The 19,486-nt window shown below is 43.1% G+C and overlaps 1 protein-coding gene across 1 annotated transcript; it reads left to right on the top strand.

Moving 5' to 3' along the window:
- Nucleotides 1–289: 289 nt before the first annotated feature.
- LOC308367776 (leucine-rich repeat-containing G-protein coupled receptor 5-like) lies at nucleotides 290–17,278 on the top strand (the record flags this gene model as incomplete). The annotated part of the gene is made up of 18 exons (XM_080841766.1): nucleotides 290–492; nucleotides 4,777–4,848; nucleotides 5,688–5,759; nucleotides 7,615–7,686; nucleotides 9,725–9,940; nucleotides 10,068–10,139; nucleotides 12,509–12,577; nucleotides 12,662–12,733; nucleotides 13,017–13,088; nucleotides 13,181–13,249; nucleotides 13,805–13,876; nucleotides 14,042–14,107; nucleotides 14,291–14,362; nucleotides 14,755–14,826; nucleotides 15,046–15,171; nucleotides 15,567–15,691; nucleotides 15,945–16,028; nucleotides 16,248–17,278. 18 exons carry the CDS (start codon nucleotides 290–292, stop codon nucleotides 17,276–17,278), a joined length of 2,637 nt encoding a protein of 878 aa, XP_080697892.1.
- Between the last annotated feature and the right edge of the window lie 2,208 nt (nucleotides 17,279–19,486).

The following is a 19,486-nucleotide window of genomic DNA, read 5'->3' as shown; positions in this document are numbered from 1 at the left end:
GGTTACGAAATGATTGCTCATTTATTTAGCGTGTGGTTTGCAAACATGTCTTTACGCATGAGAACGCAATGCCTTTGCATACCACTGGGTCATTAGTCCTTCTCTCCCTCTGCATCCTCTTCTTCATATTTCTGGGGTGGTCTTGAATGACAGCGTGTGACGTCAGAAGGTGCACAACTTGGGGACATAAGAATACCTTCAGCCAAGTGGACAGCACGCGTTTAGTAGCACTGAAAGTGGTCTGCATTTGCCCGTGATGAAGAACCGAAACATTACCTGCTTGGAAACTATGGAAATTGTAGTTGTCTGCGTCATTCTGCTCATAGTTACACTGGAAGTCACTGAATGTAGTGGAAATGGGATGAAAATCCGAGGTAGTGCCTGTCCTTTGCGATGTAACTGCGAGAGCGACGACATACTCCAACGAGTAGATTGCGCCTACCTCGGGCTCACGGTTCTGCCCGCCAACCTGAGCGTGTTTACCTCATTCCTGTGAGTATACTTCAGATCATGTGTCAGTACTGTACTGAATGTCAGGAAATCCAAAAGCTTCAAACAACATGCATTTGCTTAATATAAATAATGTCTTGCATTTTTTTTTATGTGCACGCAATTAAGCACTGAGTATTCTCAGTCGTTTCCTAAACTGAAATACCACGTAAAATACAACACCAAAAGAGAGGTGTTGGGGATGGTAACCTAAATATAAGGTGGCTTATGTAACTATACACAAACTGTTGGTGATGTAAACTAAATATTAGGCAGCTTGTACTATTGTAGACAGCATTATTTTTGTTTCTGTTCATAGAATACATCACATCAGATCCTAAAGGATAGCATAATTAAAAAAAATAACAAGGCTTGTCAGTATAAAGTTTTTAAGGACCTTTATGTTTAGGCCGTGAGTTGTGTTTATCTTATACCCAAGGATGTAGCTTACTCGGAATACCTGTTTCTCTTTGCGGTAAGGATAGGAAATGAGAAAAGACCGTAAACGTTTTCTGCTGGTGTAATTTCCTACTGAAACAGAATTCCTAATATTTTACATGGTTTCAGGGACAACGCAGACTGGTGATGCACAATATATATAGAGAGAGAGATGAAGAGAGAGAGAGAGAGAGAGAGAGAGAGAGAGAGAGAGAGAGAGAGAGAGAGAGAGAGAGAAAATGTGTGTGTTTTTGTCTGCAAATGCATGTGTGCTAGTGACAGAAAGAAAGACAGAGAATATATGGGGCGAGGAAAACACGTTTCAAAGGGGCTTTCTGCAAGCGCAACCTTTTTCAGACATGAGGAAATGAGGAGTCGAGTTTGATAGTCTGTCTATCTTCAAGACCAAGCAGGTCTATTTATCATAGATCTAACATTTATCAGCTTCAGGTCGTCAGGTTTTGGACTGTTAAGTGTTCCTCTTATCAAACAGCACTAAGGTCACTAGGGAGGGTCTGACTTTTGTGACTATCAGCACACAGCATCAGGCACTCTTTAGACTTGCATGTTTTGATTACAGGTTCTTACTTGCTGCCACACACCTGGCCCAGAGTGCCATCACCCGGAGAAAGGCAGGATTGTTTGTGTTTACAGCGTCCTTTTTGTCCACTCTCATAAACACTGTAGTTCACCTGCCAAACCTGCCGCCTTATCTGCTGGCACATCCGAACCAGGGACTTCCTATTTAATGACTTTGTGAACAGTAGTGATCACCATAACACAGTTCTCAGATCTGAGGTATGCAAAGGTATGGTAATCATAAGGCCAGACGGTAAAGCAATGATCCTGTTTTGCTGTGAAAAGAAGGAGAAAGTCTGATGAACCTTTACGAATTCTGCGAGGGTTATTTTCAACGGCTCCAACAAACAGGTGACATGTCTTTGCCTATCAGGTTTCTCTGGCGCTCTGTTCGGGATGTTTAGTTAATGGAGAGCGGCACTACGCAAGCACGAGTGAATTCATTTATTTAATGGACTGTAAGTCCCCGCAGGTGGCCACACGGCTCTAGTGAGTCGATGAACACTAAAGAAACAGCGCACGCTTCCCCTCCATCGTTTCCCCCTTTGGCGAGATTAATGGAGGCATGGCATGGTTTAAACAGTCCACTCAAGAGCCGCTCGCTGGGCTTAGCTGACAGCTTTGACAAAGCGCCAGCTCGGGGAGCAAAGGGGGTTTTCTTTTTTTTTTCTCAGAAAACCTCTTTTGAGCTTTCCTCCTGCTACCTAATTGGTGAGAACAAAAGGAAATCACTTTTTATGTATTCATTGCGGCATTCAATCATGTAATAATTTGTCCCTCTATCGTTTACTGGACAAAAAAGATTAGCTTTGATTGGTTAAAGCAGACACTTTAAACATTATAGCCCTACTAATGTAAAAAAATACCTTTACTCACATATTGTAAAATAAACTCTAATGAAGCAATGAGGTCAGAGTAAAATGTCACCACATGCCAAGCTGTGCTGACATGTCTCAGTCTGTAGTTTTTGTTTTGATTTTCAAACATAAACAAATGTAGGTGTGAGATTTACTGGTTAGAGTGGGGACCACAGACTTCCTTGTTAAGTTAATCAGAGGAAAAGGGACCTTTCTGGGTTTCAAGGCCTTCTTTGTGCTCCCTTTCCTGGTTGTGTTCATGTCCCTCACTCTCCCATGTTTGGTTAGCAGGCTTGAGGAAAGGGCGCCAAACATACAGTACACGATCATGAAAGGACGCCTTTTAACTCTTTCCTGTCCGGGGGCCGCTGAGTGAAATCCTTGGGATTTCCTAAGGAAATACTGCAGATTCCTGAGATTCGTGCAGAGCAAATGGTTAACCCGACGGGCTGAGCACAGGGGGGTCTTTGTGAGGGGTTTTAGAGGGAAAGAAATTAATTGGAGAGGGAGAAAGGAGTGGCACCCTGGCCCCACACCCCTATTTCCCCTGTCACGTCTCTCCCGGCCCTCAGTGCATGGTGGGATAGTGTAGGTGTCACAGTAGGTTTTTTTTCACTACATACTGCATCGCAGGTCTCGTGTAAGCAGGTTTTACAGGATTGTGCAGTGTCAGTAATGTCATTTATTTTGAAACGTAAAAGCTAGGATGCACAGTGAAAACGTGTGAAGTGGGTTTTTTGCTCACCAGTATCATTTCAATGCACCCTTTTGCGTGTTTGAAACTTGGTAGACTTCGTACTGCGCCTGTACTGTGGAGCTTAGCCTTGACAGGTGGGCTCAGGTGCAGGTGCTTTATCTTAACTGAATTCAATGCCGGTAAGGAGGTTCCCTGCTGGACCAGTGCTTCCACGGTATGCTGTTCAGGCCTCTGTGGCTTCATGTTTCAAACGAGGGACCACCTGTTGCTTTATCGCCGAGCTGATCAACTAGAGTACATAGCCATTCAAATTCAAATAACGCTGCTTTCAAGCATCATGTTGCCTCACCTCAATAAGGCCACCTCCATTCTCAGCTCATTAAGTGCATTTAGAAGGAGCTTTTGTGTGGCTATGTGCAAAGATCAAATGACACAGCAAAGTTTACCATCCATAAATCAAAAGGTTAAGTGAAACAAGTTTTGGTGGGTTTTGCCTTTGAAGAGTTTCACTGATATTGGGAGTACTATACTGGAAAACCATATTCAACACAGCGAACTGCCATTGGGTGGGTCTATGTGGGTAACTTCAAGGGTTAAAGACACAGTGTCTTTGCGCAAGAGGCAGCAGGTTGCATGCCTTATATCACAACACCTTGCTAATCTCCTCCGTGGCTATGTAATGTTAAGGACGACCCAGGGAGAATTAGAGTCTTTGATCAGCTCTTCACATGCCACCAATGTGCTGTCAGGACCAAGTGGTATCACCAAATCCCTCCTCACGCCTCTCACAGTCTCACAACGAGGCTGTGTCCAGTCTGTACTCTGCAGCGCCAAATTCTTCAGTCACTGAAAAACACACAACACACACACACACACACACACACACACACACACACACACACACACACACACACACACACACACACACACACACACACACACACACACGCACACACACACACACACACACACACACACACACACACACTTCACGGCTATTTACATCAGAGTCACCTCATCATTATTTCACTCTCCTCAGCTGTGTTTGGTCCACATCTCCAGACAGGCCTTCTCCTGAAATAATGGAAATACTATTGAAGGAAATAACAAATTGTGCCCAAACCGTGTAACTGGAAATAATTGGTTCATTATTTCCATAGTACACTGGGTAGTGCTTACAGTCACTGTTTCCATTCTCATCACAACACATGAGCTAAACAGCTACTTAAATAGTTTCTAATAATTCAGGATGGGTTAAGTTATGTTTTATTGTGGTATTCAGTGCACTGTAGAGTAGTGCTAAGCACTAGTACAAGCAAATAGAATGGAACCTACTGCATAAAATTTTATTCTTCTGTTTTGTGTGATTCAAAAAAATATGTATTAATTATTATAAAACATTCACATTACAAAACACACATACACACACACAAACACACACAGTCGCACAAACACACAGAGACACACAAAAACACACACACATGTGTACGTGCTGCGGAACCCCAGAAATCATCGCTCCACCAGGATTGAATTTCAATGAGACGGCCATTCGCAGTCATTGGCCGGAGGAGAGTTGTTTTGCTCTCTCTCCGTGTCCACTCCAACATCCATCCCCCATACCAGGAAGTCGGACTTTACAATGTTCGGAATGAACAGCTGGATAGCACAGTTGTGGCTTGTCATATTAACAACACACTCTCTCTGTTCACCCCGCAGGGACCTCAGCATGAACAACCTAAGCACGCTGCCCGCTAGTGCCTTCTCCAACCTGCACTTCCTGCAAGAGCTGTGAGTAGCGCTGCAGTCAGGGGTCTGCAGGCCCAATGCATGGAGCTTGAGCCAGGATCATTTTATCCAGCCAGTGTTTGGGTGTAACAGTGTTTGTTTGGAGGTTTACGTGTTCATAGACTACAACCGCCATTTCATTTGTCACTAATAGCCCCTCTACAAGGATGTAGGACAAGGAGCCCCCCTGATGCAAATGTGCTGCATTTAATGTAATGTAATCTGTCACAGCCTCCCCACCAAGTGCTCGTGGCAAATGTCAGCGAAATTGCAGTCATTTAAGCCTGTTAATTGCACAGCGAGATCCACATTTCGTCATTGAACACATGCCAGTGCCATTCAACAACATTTGCCAAGATACACGGCTCTTTGCACTGTCAATTGACACCCAGTCAACCAAGTGTCAAATGACATGCGTGACCATTCCTGGGCTTGCCTCTTTGGGAGGAATGCCTCCACATTTTCTCGTCTGTCAACACCCTGGAACACACTTCCGATGTATCAATTACTGCCCAAGTGCCCTCAACATTTTCAATTTGAGTGGGGTCACACAACTTCAGTAAAGGGATAACTTTGAATAATCATTTACTGCAAAAAATGGGAGGGAAAAAGTAATTTGCCAGTTTGTCCTTTCTGCTCATAAACTTGTCAGTTGATGATTCAGAATTTAGCAATAGAGATGAGGGTACAATGTCATTCAAACTAGTATTTACTTTGCAGCTCATATTCTTCATGCATACTATTTAAAGATGGTAACTGAAGCGCCTATTACCGTCAGTCCTGCAGTCACTCAGCTGTGACTTTGTGCAGTGCAGTGATGTCTTCTCTGTGTCCACCCTCAGGCGTCTCGCTGGAAACGGTCTCGTACACATCCCCAGAGGGGCGTTCTCTGGTCTCTTCAGTCTCAAAGTGCTGTAAGTATGTGGATCAATACCACCTCCCTACCCTTCAAATCACATATGCACAATGTGTGAAAGCAATATGTGTGAAAGCACCATCCATCTACTGAGAAATACTTCCAGCGGTAATGGATCCGCACCATCTCATATGCATGTATTTACATAAATATCTCAGCCCGTCATGGAGGCACAATTAATTTGGGCTTGCCAAAACCATAGTCATTGTAGTCCAGAAAATTCCGTTTGGGTATATCATGGGGAGACGAAGGAGGGCAGAGGAAAAAGTGAGGCTCTCCCAAGCTGCCTGGCAGCACAATGTGAGCGGCTTGACAAGCAGAAGCCAGCGAGAATGGAGCATAATGAGAGTGACACTTGGACTCGGAGAATTCCACTGAAGTGTCTCTCTACGCTACGCTGGGGCAGCTTGAGTGATTGGGCCCACGCTGAAATGGCATGAACTAACCGCAGCGACACTAGTGAGGGCCTCCACACACACGCACACACACACACGCAGTAACACACACACAAACGCAGTCACACACACACACACACACACACACACACACACACACACACACACAAAGACACACACACACACACACACGCAAAACACACACACACAGTCACACACACACACACACACACACAAGGACACACATACAGGCACACACACACACTCTTGGGGGGAGTGGGGGGAGGCAACAAAGGCCATGTGCTGAATACTAGCACTTACAATCCATCTGCCTCTTCAGCACTGGCCTTCAATGGCATATCCCTAAAACATGGATGTGACATACAGTGCTGTGTTTAGGGGGTAATTAAATAATTTTGATCAGAAATCATTATTTTATTATTCTCACAAAGTACTGACTTGTTTGCTACTATGCCCCAACATGTTGTGTCAGGAATTTATGACTAAAACAAAGCATGTTTTAAAGAGGCATTGAAGGCATATGGGAGAAGGCCAAAAGATAATCCAATATAGAGCACTCTATCAATAATAAAATACCTGGAAAAGGTCTTAAACACCTCGTGCAAATATCATTTGAATTTAGTTTTCAGCCTTTGAAAATGTATGAAAGTGATAAGCTTTATAGTAAGCTCTAGCAAGTTATCTAGAAAGCCTTTTATAATATAGATTTATAGATTTGGAAAAAAATAATGTTTATTGACACAGTGTTGTGTTTGTAGGTTGTAATGTTGTCTCTGTAACTCGATTTAATTGAGGATAGTCAAACTTACTCACACGATTGGGAATACTTTGAAAACTTAGCGGGACCCATATACGTATATATTAGTACAAAATTGTCCCATAAATGGTGTACTGTTAAATGTTATACCTCTGGTCATCATTCACAAACAATTTAAAGATATTTAGAGGTTCAGCTTAACTCAAGCTTGCTGCTTAAATGAAGGCTAGTGTTCCAAGTTCCATATATCCCTATACCCTGTTTTGTTCGTGCAGTAAATATATATTTTTAAATGTGATCCAAAATATTTCATTACCTGAGAGAAAAGTAGGGTCCGTTGTTGTAAACATTATTATCCTGGATGCAATAGGCCTAATTGGGACCTCCCATGTAGAAATGCAGCTAAATAAATAAATAAACTAGTAAGCACATGCATGAAGTCATTAGAGTGATATTTACAGAAAATACATGTTTCCATGCCAGAATCAAGTTCCCATTATCTAATTTGAATTCAGTCAGTCTGAAGGGCATTTACTATTGTTGATAAAACGTGAGAAATTGTTGAAAACTATGCATATAACAGATAGAAGGGACAGTGTCTTGGGTGAGTGTTGGATTAAAAAGATCTCAAAGACCTCCAAGCGTGTATTAATCTTTACTGTGGTCTTTTTTCCATACAGAATGTTGCAGAATAATCGACTAACACAGATCCCAAGTGAAGCTCTCCAAAGACTCAGAAACCTGCAGTCACTGTAAGTATAAGAAACTGCTGTATATGGTAAGAGTTAGGGTGTTTGTGTTTACATGTTTACCATATATTTCAGCTTCTCAAAGAAACAAAATGGAGAAGAATGTGTGTCCAAATGGCTTACATCGTTTTAGTTATTTAAGAGTGAGACAACAAGAAACAGAAGGCTCTTAATCATATGGTGACTGTCCCCTATACTGAAACAAAAACCTGACCATGGACATTTTGAGCCATGTAAGAGTGTAAGCCCCAAAGACCACAGATGATAGACACAAGCATATTCCACCCATGATTTGATGCTTGTCTGAAATTTCAGGTTTGTTTCAACTTTGTTTATTCCATTACAATTTGAACGCTTTATTTCCCCCCGAGGCTTGGAGCCAAATGTCCATGGGATTACAAAAATTACATACTCCGAAGCAGACAGCATGCCACAAACTAAATATTCCATGCATGCTTTATAAACCTGGGACAACATCGTCTACTCTTCACAATGCAACACACACACACTCATGCTCGTTTACACACTCACGCCCCATCGTCCGCCTCAACCGTGCATCATGCAAACGTCCAGAATGCATCCCTGCTCCCAAATGACACGCAGCCCTGACCATCCCCTGACCTTGTTTACCACTGATTTCACATAATCAACAGGCCAATCAGGCGTGTGTTTGATGTTGTGTGGAACGGGGCTGGACCACATGCGCGGTCCAAGATAAACAGTGATCACCGCTGTTTATGAGCACTCATCATTCGGAGGCCTGCCCGTCAGGCGGGCCCAGTGACGGCTGCGGCGGCTGCCAGCACCGCTTGTCAGACAGGCTTTGTCCCTACAGCAAATGTCAACACCAGAGAGGAAGGAAATTACTACCATGCTGCAGAGGAATGCACAGACCTCCCTGCTTGAGGATACGTCCTCTGTCAGACAAGAAAAAAAAAAGGAGAAAGACTGGAGCAAGCAGAGGTGCAAAAGATGGAAAAATGTTCCCCCAAAGTTCAGTTACAAAATCATTCAGATATGTCAGGCCAGCCAAGAGTTCTAATGCTGCAGTCAATTATTAGGCCCATATTCAGTGATTATCCCAGGATTCAGTTATTTTTGAGTGCCATTTAAAGTTAGCCTGACGATGTCATACTCATAATTCTAGTCAGAATATGAGTCTGATACTGAACCATTAGGCTGTGATTATGGGGCGTGTTTCAACGAACCAGGAAAGAAAATGCCTCTTCACTGAATTGGATTCCTAGAACCAATCAGAGCAACGTAGTATTACCATCTCTGATAGATTCAACTTTTACCTGATCCCGTAGGAAGGACGGCAAAAACATCTTTTCAATCGACAAATGCCTTGATCGCGTTTCTCTGTTCCTCTTTCAAAATGAATGCGCTGTCAATATCACGTTACTTAATTAGCACTCAAGGCTAGAAGCTACCATTTGTTTCAATGTTTTTTTTGTCTACGCGTTAGCATAACCTATCAATAATGGTCTAGAGTGCTTCAGTCAAGAGCTACTATCCTCGGCAACATTCGTGTTGCACATACACAACTAACCGAAGAAAAAAAAAGTCGTGTAGATAGCTTAAATCATATCAAATATGTCCCACTAAGCTCCCGATACGGCGCCATCTTTGTTCGATGTATATTCTATCTATCATCAGGTCATCTGTCCATCAACTTATACGGCCCGCCCTTACAATTTGATTGGTTTAGATTGCTTTTTCAACTTTTCTGAAACGTTAAATCTCTCCTAACTAGCTCAAGTCCAGACTGAATCTCCCAGACCAAAAATGTTGTGGGCGGAGTTCAGGCTGGTATCCAGGCTAATTTAAAGTAACTGTAGATTGCTTACTTATCAGTGCCAGCGCTGTTAATGAGTCAATGAAGTGTCAGTACACCTAGGCATCAGTTCAAAATGGACCCTAATATAGTCAATGAAGATTAAAAAAGATCAACCCTTATGGTCTCTTGAGAACTAATTTGAGAACTTAAGAGCCTCTCAGTAAAGCTGATATGGCAGCCGTGTGTCTCCCTTTGTGCCAGACGTCTGGATGCCAACCACATCAGTATGGTGCCACCTGGCTGCTTCGAGGGGCTGACTGCCCTGCGCCACCTGTGGCTGGATGATAACATGCTGACCCATGTGCCCATCCGAGCGCTGACCAGCCTCACGTCCCTGCAGGCAGTGACCTTTGCCCTCAATCGAATCAATCACATACCAGACTACGCCTTTGCCAACCTCTCCAGCTTGGTGGTCCTGTGAGTATAGCAGGGTTGCATATTGGAGAGGTAGATGTAAATATGAACTTGGCACTCAAATTCAAATTAACGTGGGAAACTGGTAGACGTACAACTTTAGTTGCTGTTTTTGTTTGTTTTGTCCTAGGCATCTCCATAATAACCGAATCAGCTCACTGGGGGAGAAGTGCTTTGATGGCCTGCAGAGTCTTGAAACATTGTAAGTTTATGATCTTGTTATAACCTAAGTACAAGTAATAATTGCAATCATATTTAGCCAATGAAGTTGTTATAAAGCTTTATTCATCATTAAATAAAACAATTAGTAGCCACAGTGAGAGTAGAATTGGCTTATTTGTGTCTCTGTCCCTTAATATTGATTTAAGTACATGCATGAGCTTAAGATGTATATCTATCTTTATTTATCAATGTAATTCAATAAATCACTACTGAACCTATGCCCATAGCTTCATCACAGACACTCTGTAATTAATTTTAGTTGACTCTTCACTTTTTAAAGGCACAGTATTAAGTGATGACAGGTTAAATAAAATACATCACCAGCAGCACAGACAGGTGTAAGACCTGACAGAAGTGTGAGCAGAGGCAGTCTGCAAAGATGTGCAAATAAGCCGTTTGGTCAAACAACTCATAACTCTGCCTCGTCTCAACAAGCTGTCCACTCCAGTACTGAAGTGCATGCCAAAAAAACATAGCCCTTAGAGTGCTTGTTTAACATTGACATTCCAGGTGACACAGTGTTAGACATCAGATTCTTAGTGAATTATGAAGTTTTTTTGTAAGGATAAAGACACTCTACTAATCTGTTTGTCGCCTTTGTAATTTCCTTTTAATTATGTTCATGAAAGTGAATAGACTTGGCTTCATGTAATCAAAAAGTTGTGTTTTTATTCAGCATTTGACAAGAGGATGCATTCTCATAACTGAATCCTGCACTTGTGGAGCCATTTAATCAATACAATTCACGGAAATATTTCGCCTTCTTTCACGGTCAACGTCAAAAAGTGGTCCTGCAAACACTTGAAATAGCTTTTGTTTTTTCCTTATTTATCTACAAGCTACTGAAACTGATGCATAGTGACTCACATAGTGCAACACTCCTCACTCAATCCCCGCCGGCATCTCGGTGTGTGGTCAACACCTTAAAACAATTAGAGCTGCACATGTTTGCCTCGTGTTCACAATGCCATACTACGTCTAAACAACCCGCAGACCTCAATATTCCGTGGCGATTTCTCCGAAGATTCGTCATATCTGAAAACGGCCTTTATCTTCCTTCCATTTCTTAATGTCTTCTTTTTTCCCCTGCTACTCATATTTGCCGGCTGTGTCTGGGTCGCAGTGATGCCACCTCTGTGGTATTTTTACAGCGTGTGGGAATTCATTCCACACGTGTAGATGCCGGGAAGTTTGAAACGCGTCAAACTAAACAAGCAGCCCAGCTGAACCCCAGCGTAGAGCCACCTGCACCCCGGCAGCCGTCCAGCAACCATGACTGAGAGCGTGTAAGGAGCTCCGGAGAGAGGGCTGCGTTCATGGGAATGATTAACTGGTTTGCGCGGCAGTAAGAGGCAAACAAGACAAATTAATAGCGCTCACTCATCCCCGTTCAGGATGTGCTATTCAATCATTTCAACATGGGAAAATGCTGGTATTCCTGTTTTATGGTAGGCAATGCTGCTGACCCTGTTGCCTTCCTGTTTACTGCCAGATGTCTGTTCGCGATGCATACGTACATATGTCCGTGGCTCATGCTAGTTGTCATTGGTCCAGAGGTCACCTAGACATACACTTTATTAATCATAAATACACAAGCATAAGTCTGATTGAGGATGTTAACTATTCAATTCTATATGCAAAAATAATAATAATTTTAGTAACTTTACAGTTAAATCCCATTGCATCACTCAACTGAAACACCACAGAACTTTGTAAAAACTGTGCTTTTAATATAATCATACATCTGCATTATGTTATTGTAGTCGATGTAGACAAGGTGCTGTTGTAGTGTTTGCTGCCTAACTGTAAGTTCTTCCATGCAGAGCCATGGTTTACTGTTTGGAAAATAGGCGTGTGAGGACATTTTACCGTTTCACTCTCGATTTGACCTTCCGTTAAATGGCACGGACCTTACAGCAGCAGGCTTGACAGGGAAACAGCTAAGGATGCCAATTCTGGCGGTCCCACCTAATCACTGACAGCCCATCTGACGGTACCCAGTGTTTACTAACAGGAAGCCTGGTTGTAAGACACAGAGTGTAGAAAACAGGCTTCAGTGAAGGAGCTGGATTCTAATGGTTGTTTAGTCTTTGCTGCCTTTTGTTTTGGTGTGTCAGGACAAAAGGTATCATGGTTGTCACTTTACATGCATCTGCTTCTAATACTAAGACTCAAGTGAGAAGTCAAGTCAAAAGCTGAATGGGCCTTCTTCACTATAACCTGAGATTTGGATTGTAAAGTATTTAAAGTAGTATTTGTATAATTGCTCCATTCTCCTGACACACTGACATTGCTTGTAAAGTACAATGTTATATAACCTTTAATTACTTTTTTTGTGTCATATCACAGGGATCTCAACTATAATAGCCTGAGTGAGTTCCCCATTGCGATCAGAGCACTCACTAATCTCAAAGAACTGTGAGTAACATGTCTTTTGACAGCCAGAACAACAGTGGCCCTGCACTGCTGAGAGCCCTGGACTTACATGTGTTTCTCACGCAGGGCTTTTCACAGCAACAGCATTCAGTCCATCCCTGATCACGCCTTTATAGGGAACCCTTCTCTCCTTGCGATGTAAGTTAGTACTGGGTTATTACTCACTCCCTAACACTGAGAAATATCAGCTGACTGGGATGGTCTGTGTCTGGCCCTAAACTGATCAGGTCAAAGCCTGGTCTGTCTAGCTATGTGTAAGGGGACATCAAATTCAAAGTTTTCAGCCATGTTTCAGTTTATTTTAGTGCCTCCCTTTAAGTATAACTGACATAGTACTTATACTCTAATCATTTATTTGAACAGACATATTTCACGTAGAATATCTGATAGAATATCTGGATTCTTTGTCATCTTGTAACAGATTCTTTTACAACAACCCTATAAAATATGTCGGCAAATCAGCCTTCCAGAATCTTCCCGAACTAAGAACCCTGTAAGTGTGTCTCATCAGATGAACTTTGGTTTTTCTTGCTCGTCTCCCCCACAAACAGTGATTGTATGTTTATGCTGTCTTTCTGTCACTAGGTCTCTCAATGGAGCCACAGAGCTTTCTGAGTTCCCAAATCTTACAGGCACACATTATCTGGAGAGTCTGTAAGTTCTGTCTACTTACTCACCAGTGTCTCAGTTTAAATATAGTCATTTGTAATATGTAAACAGTAAAACCATAAAATTGCAGTGAGCTAAATTCAACCCCATATGTACAGTATGCCCTACAATGTTGTGCAATGTTCAGTATTTAAAAAGTGGCTCCCATTTAATTCATTATTTATAATTTTGACTGAATTGGCCATGTCACATTGGTTGCTGACATGGAATTCATATTGCAATGACAGGAGGAATTCAGTAAAAGTCAATTCACCATAGTCACAAAAGAAAGCCATTAAATCCATTTATATTACAAAAATTGTGTGGTGGGGGTAATCATGTTGTTTTTCATCTCGTTTCTCTATCCAACATCATTCCACGTTGAAGAGCATTTTTCAAGCCTGGTCCCAAAAGTTTTTTAGGAAGTTTTTATTTCTGCGAGAGTGATATTAGGCCTACTCATCATCACATTTGAAAGTATCTGTATTTTTTTTTATTCTATCCATCTGATCCCAGTATGCTTTTGTTCATCCTGTGCGGTCATGTGACCTCTGTCTGTAGGGCTGTCACCGGAGCAAGCATCAAATCTCTGCCCAGTTCCATCTGTGAGATGTTACCCAACCTCCACGTGCTGTAAGTCCCTTCTTTGGTGCTGAATATCCTCTGACACAGTTAGAAAAACAGTAAGCTGTCGGTTGTGAGTGAGTTGAATGCTGCCTACACATTTCACGGCTAACCTTTTTGTTCAGTCTTCAAGTTTACCTGACTGCATGTGATTTATTTGTTCTTTTCTCACAGGGATTTGTCCTACAATCAGATTCATCACCTTCCAAGTTTTAGTGGGTGTGGAAGGATTCAGAAAATGTGAGTATTAACATCAGAAACGCCCAATAGGCCTGCCTAAAACGGAAATCCCTTGATTTATTTTCTTGTACATGCCTTCAGTTGGACAGTTGAGACTGTTGAGACTGTTGAGACGGTTGTTGAACTGTAGCGTCCAGAATAAAGTGTTTTGTTTTTTTTAACTTCGGTCTCTGTTTTTCTCAGTGATATGAACCACAATGAAATCCAGGAAGTGCTAGCAGACACATTCCAGGACCTATCGATGCTCAGATCTTTGTAAGTAACTTGAGCAGCAGTCCCCCTTTGTGAAATATCATGAACTTAAGACCCCTGTATGAATGAGCCACAATTCCCTCAACTCTACAGTGGCAGAAGTTTTAAAGAGCCTGTTGCTCCAGGGCTGTAAAGGGAAAAGGCAGGATAGACTGAGCAGTCGAAGCAACTCAGCAATAAGTCTTTAATTGGCAGCATACTTCTATACCTGCTGGAATTCGCTCCCAATTAACAAGACTTATGGCTGCTTTAATAGGAATTTACTACCAATTAAAAAAGACTTAACACTGCACGGGCCGGCTGCCCGTATCCTGGTTTGTGTCTCAGACAGGTTTCAAAACGTTTCAGCGGCAACACTTGTTTTTTCTCTCGTTCTCTGTCTCTCTCTTGCCCAGGGACCTGGCATGGAATAAACTGCGCTCCGTGGACCCGCTGGCTTTCTCCTATCTGCCATCATTAATCAAACTGTGAGGGCAGTGTTTACTCTCCCTTTGTTCTCTGCAGAGCCCCTGCAGAGCCTCGCACATCTCTCTGTGCCAGTATTAATATGCTTTTGTGTGTGTGTGTGTGTTTGTGTGAGAGAGTAATCCAAGTGGCGTAGCTCCGTTATGTTAACAACAGCAACAAATAGCTTATTCGCGCTTTGACCTCCTTCTCCTCCTCCCCCTCTTCCTCCTCTTCCTCAGAGACCTGACCTCCAACGCCCTCTCCTCTCTGCCCGAGCTGGGGCTGCCCGGTCTAACGCACTTGAGGCTGGCTGGCAATGAGGCCCTGCTGCAGCTGCTCTCCCCCCAAAAGTTCCCCAGTCTCAGGTACGTTACATCACGTACAAGCCTCCAGAGCGCGAGCTGAGTGTGCCACAGCTGCAATTCAGCACATCTCACTGTCTTCCTTCGGATTAGGATAATAGGTCGTGGTGAGGCAAAGTGGAAAAACAACATATAATTGTTACCGATCAAAACTCCAGCACTTTCGGTGCCAGTCGGTTTGTGGACGTTGGAAGAGTTTTAAATGTCACAATGTCCAAGGAGTCCATGAAATGTCTGCCTCCTGCCAACAATTATACAATAAATACAAATACGTCAAGCCCATAGTTTCAGATACACGTCATGTGGCCATTGGGGTTCTGAATGACAACATATAAGAGTGTTTACAGTTTTGTCTCGAAGGCTCTGGGCTGGAAAAATAAGTTGTGTGGGTCTTTCAGAGTCCTGGAGGTGCCGTATGCATTTCAGTGTTGTGCTTTCCTTTCGTGTGAAAAACGAGACTTTGGTGACACTAAAGAGATGAGCAGCTACAGACGAAAGGACACTGGTATCACGACCAACCAAGGTAAGCTTTGAGAGTTTTGTTGTATATAATAACTGAATAATAAAAAAACTAAAAAAAACGCATATTTCAATAATAGGTTGTTACCATAAATTGAAGCATGTTTCCATAAACCAGCTTTTTCCCACAGGACAGTGCGTCCCTGCTGGGCCATGTCAAATGTATTCAGTTGACCTAGTGTTTATGAGTTGGTTCACCAAATAAATAGATTAACTAATGTTTCTTCTACTTTGTTTTCTTACCCTCGTTTTCTCAGAGGAGCAAGAGTTCGGGGAGTTTTTCCTAGAACTGGAAGAAAATCCCAAACCCGTCCACTCTATCCAGTGCTCTCCAGCCCCAGGTATGTGAGGAAATTAGAGCCGCAGTAAGTTTGCTGAAGAGAAATACAGCCATGGATTTTCCAAAAAGAAAAAATGAACTTGTTATATTTGAATGTCTAAATGTTTTGTAAGCACAAGTTATATAGATTTTTTGTACTTGACAAGAGACGAGTTATAGTTATCCTCTAGTAATCCTTTACCACCACCAAATCACTGATTAACCACTTGTACTCTCCCAGGTCCCTTCCAGCCGTGTGACCACCTGTTTGGGAGCTGGCTTATCCGCAGCAGTGTGTGGGCCATAGTCCTCCTGTCCGTGGTCTGTAACGCTCTGCTGCTGGTGACCATCTTCTTGTCCCCGGCCATCAAGTCGTCCGCCAAGCAACTTGTGGGCCTCCTGGCCTCTGCCAACCTCCTGACGGGGCTCTGCAGCGGCACTCTGGCAGTGGCCGACACCCTGACGTTCGCCAACTTCGCCGAGTACGGCGTGCTATGGGAGAGCGGTGTCGGATGCAAGCTCGTCCCCTTCCTGTCCGTGCTCTCCACAGAAGCGGCCGTGTTCCTTCTGACGGCAGTCACCGTGGAGCAGGGCCTCCTGCTCTGCCAACTCAAAGCAGTGGATGCCAGGATGCCGGGGAAGGTGAGACTCGTCTCGGCTCTCTGCTTCGTCCTGGCTGCCGCCGTAGCTTCCCTGCCGCTCCTCCGCGTGGGAGAGTACGGGGCCAACTCACTGTGTCTGCCCATGCCCTCTGGGGAGTCCTCCAGCGCGGCCTTCAGCGTGACCGTGGTGCTGCTCAACTCCTTCTGCTACTTTGTCATGACGGTGACCCACGTCAAGCTCTACTGCCGGCAGGGGAAGGGACTGGAAGAGGACTGCCTGGACTGCTGCTGGGTGAAGCATGTGGCTCGCCTCCTCTTCACCAACTGCTTGCTCTTCTTCCCCGTGGCCTTCCTGTCCTTCGCCGGCCTGCTCAACTTCGCCTTCATGAGCGCCGAGGTGGTCAAGTCCATCGTGTTGGTGGTGGTGCCTCTGCCCGCGTGCATGAACCCCCTGCTCTACATGCTCCTAAACCCCCATTTCAAAGAGGACTTGAGCGGCCTGTGCTCTCTGAAGGAAAACCGCCTCAGTGTCGATTCCGAAGCGGCGGAGAAGTCATGCGATTCCACCCAGTCGCTTGTCACAGAAACGTCCGAAGCGCCCGAGAGCGCTTGGCCGTCTCAGCAGAGCTTGGCATGCACGGCCGAGCGGTGTCCCCTATCCCACTGCTAAAGTAGACTTTAAGAAGAAAAAAACAGACTTTAAACAGAACTGATGACCATGGAAGCACTCGGCCTCAGACGGTGGCCAGTGAGGAGAAACACACACTCTCTTTCAGCTTCCGGAAACTAGTCACCACACCATCAGGTGATCTGTGGAAAGGTGTCTGTGGGGGAGCTGAGACCGTGGGAAACATCAGGATTCCATCAACTAGGCTGAGTGCCGAGGAATGAGAACCAGAACACACACACACACACACACACACACAGGCTGAGGCCAGGTGGAAGGGACCTGAGGCATGTAGAAAAGATGGGGGCCTCCACTGCCAAGTGTCTGATGAGACTCAATATTTACCTCAGTGATGTCTTCCTTCTGTGAGAACATTATTTGGACTGTCAGTGGCTGCTCATGAGTACTGCCTGGCCATAGAGGAGGGAGAGTGAGCACCTGGAAGGTGCTGGAAGGCCAGTACATAAAGACAATCTGCAAGTAAATGTTAGCAGCAGATGGTAGGAAGATGTTCTGTTATATTAAGTGCCTACTATTGAAGTGTTTTTTTTTTTTTTTACTATAAATGACATGGCCTACAGTGTCACATGAAAGACCGGGTTTCACTTTTTATGTGAATAATTTTCAGTGTGCTCAGAAACAATCCTGTTTCTTATTGTAAATAGTTTGCTTTGCGCAACCCCCCTTTTCAACCTATTTTCAGAAATGATCCATTTAAACTGCAACATTTTGGAACGTGTCATCACTCACCACTTTGAAGTAGTTTGCAGCACTCTTAAGTAACATTCCATAGTATACATGTACATCATGGATCATTATGGAACAACTAGGATATATTTGGAAGAACACATATTATGGGAAGGGTTTGCTCTGCTGAATACAAATGGCAAACTATTGTACAATGACATATACCACGACAGAAAACTACACTTTTAAATGAAATAAAATTGAAGAGTGTTGACTCTGTCCAGTATGTGGAGTTGTTAAGTTAAAAACTTAAAACAGATCTCATCACCAGGCAGTTGTGAAAAAGGGTTAGCATAGATGAGAACCGAGTTGTGCTTTTGTCACAATTAATGACAAGTTCATGTAACTAGCACTATTGCAATTCAGACATCACTTTAGTTCGAGACTCCTCAACAGTGAATCACGACTAACAAATGTAGGTTGGTTATGGGTTACTGACGGCTCTGCAGGTGCAGCTAAAGAACAAGCAAAGCATGATCAACTAAAAAAATTGTGTTACTATTAAAAAAAATTGCAGTAGTATTTATTTTCATCACACCAGTTTCTGAATAGAACTGTGTCTAACATAAAAAAAATATATTTTAATCATTTTGTTAATGGTGATGCCTTTGATTTGCCAACAGGTGTGTTTATTTTCCGATTTTGTCCCCTTTACATGTCACTTTGACCTCAAAGGCCAAGTAACATTTATATGAAGACAGACATAAAACACACACAATAAAAACACAACACACGATCCATTCATTAGAAAATAATTTAATATAAACATATTTCAAATACAAAAAAATGTTTAGATGCATCATCATTCATGGATCCTCTTGAATACTCTTTAATGAATATCTAATATATATATTTTATATATATATATTTTATATATATATATTTGAACAAAACCAAAATTGCACATGAACATATAGACTACTTGGAACCGTCTTGGTCTAGTCACGTTTTTGAGGGCCAATTCCTTGCAGGGTGGAGATCACCACAATTGGGCAGTCACAGCAGTAGTCTCCAACAAACCCAATGATCAGCCAAACGTAATACTCCAAAGGCAGCCATCGTCTTTGCATGACAACAAAACATGCAGTTGGTTTTCTCCTAATCTATTAAAACCAGGTCAAGAAATGATGACGTCAATCTAGCTCCCATCGGAGACGGTTATAGTTTAGGAGGGGGGAAAAGCAGGATGAGAAAGAAAGAGTTTTTTTTGTTTTTTTTTGCTTCTTTTTACCCCACCGCCATTCTCTTGAAAACACTTAAATTTCCCAACACGTCAGGAGTGTCGCAGTGGTCCAACAACTCTTGACCCCAGGTAAAAAAGGGTAAAACTCTCTAAAATAAAAAAAAAAAAACTAAAAGCCAAATTAAAAGTGACAAGTACACACAAAAAGGGAACACACAGACTTGCAGAGAAGAGGAGGGGGGTATGGGAGAGGGGTGAAGTGGTGACAGAGAGGGTTGGGG

Source organism: Sprattus sprattus (genome assembly GCF_963457725.1).
Source record: "Sprattus sprattus genome assembly, chromosome: 7".
Classification (NCBI taxonomy): Eukaryota; Metazoa; Chordata; class Actinopteri; order Clupeiformes; family Clupeidae; genus Sprattus; species Sprattus sprattus.
This window is presented reverse-complemented; position numbering and strand designations above follow the sequence as displayed.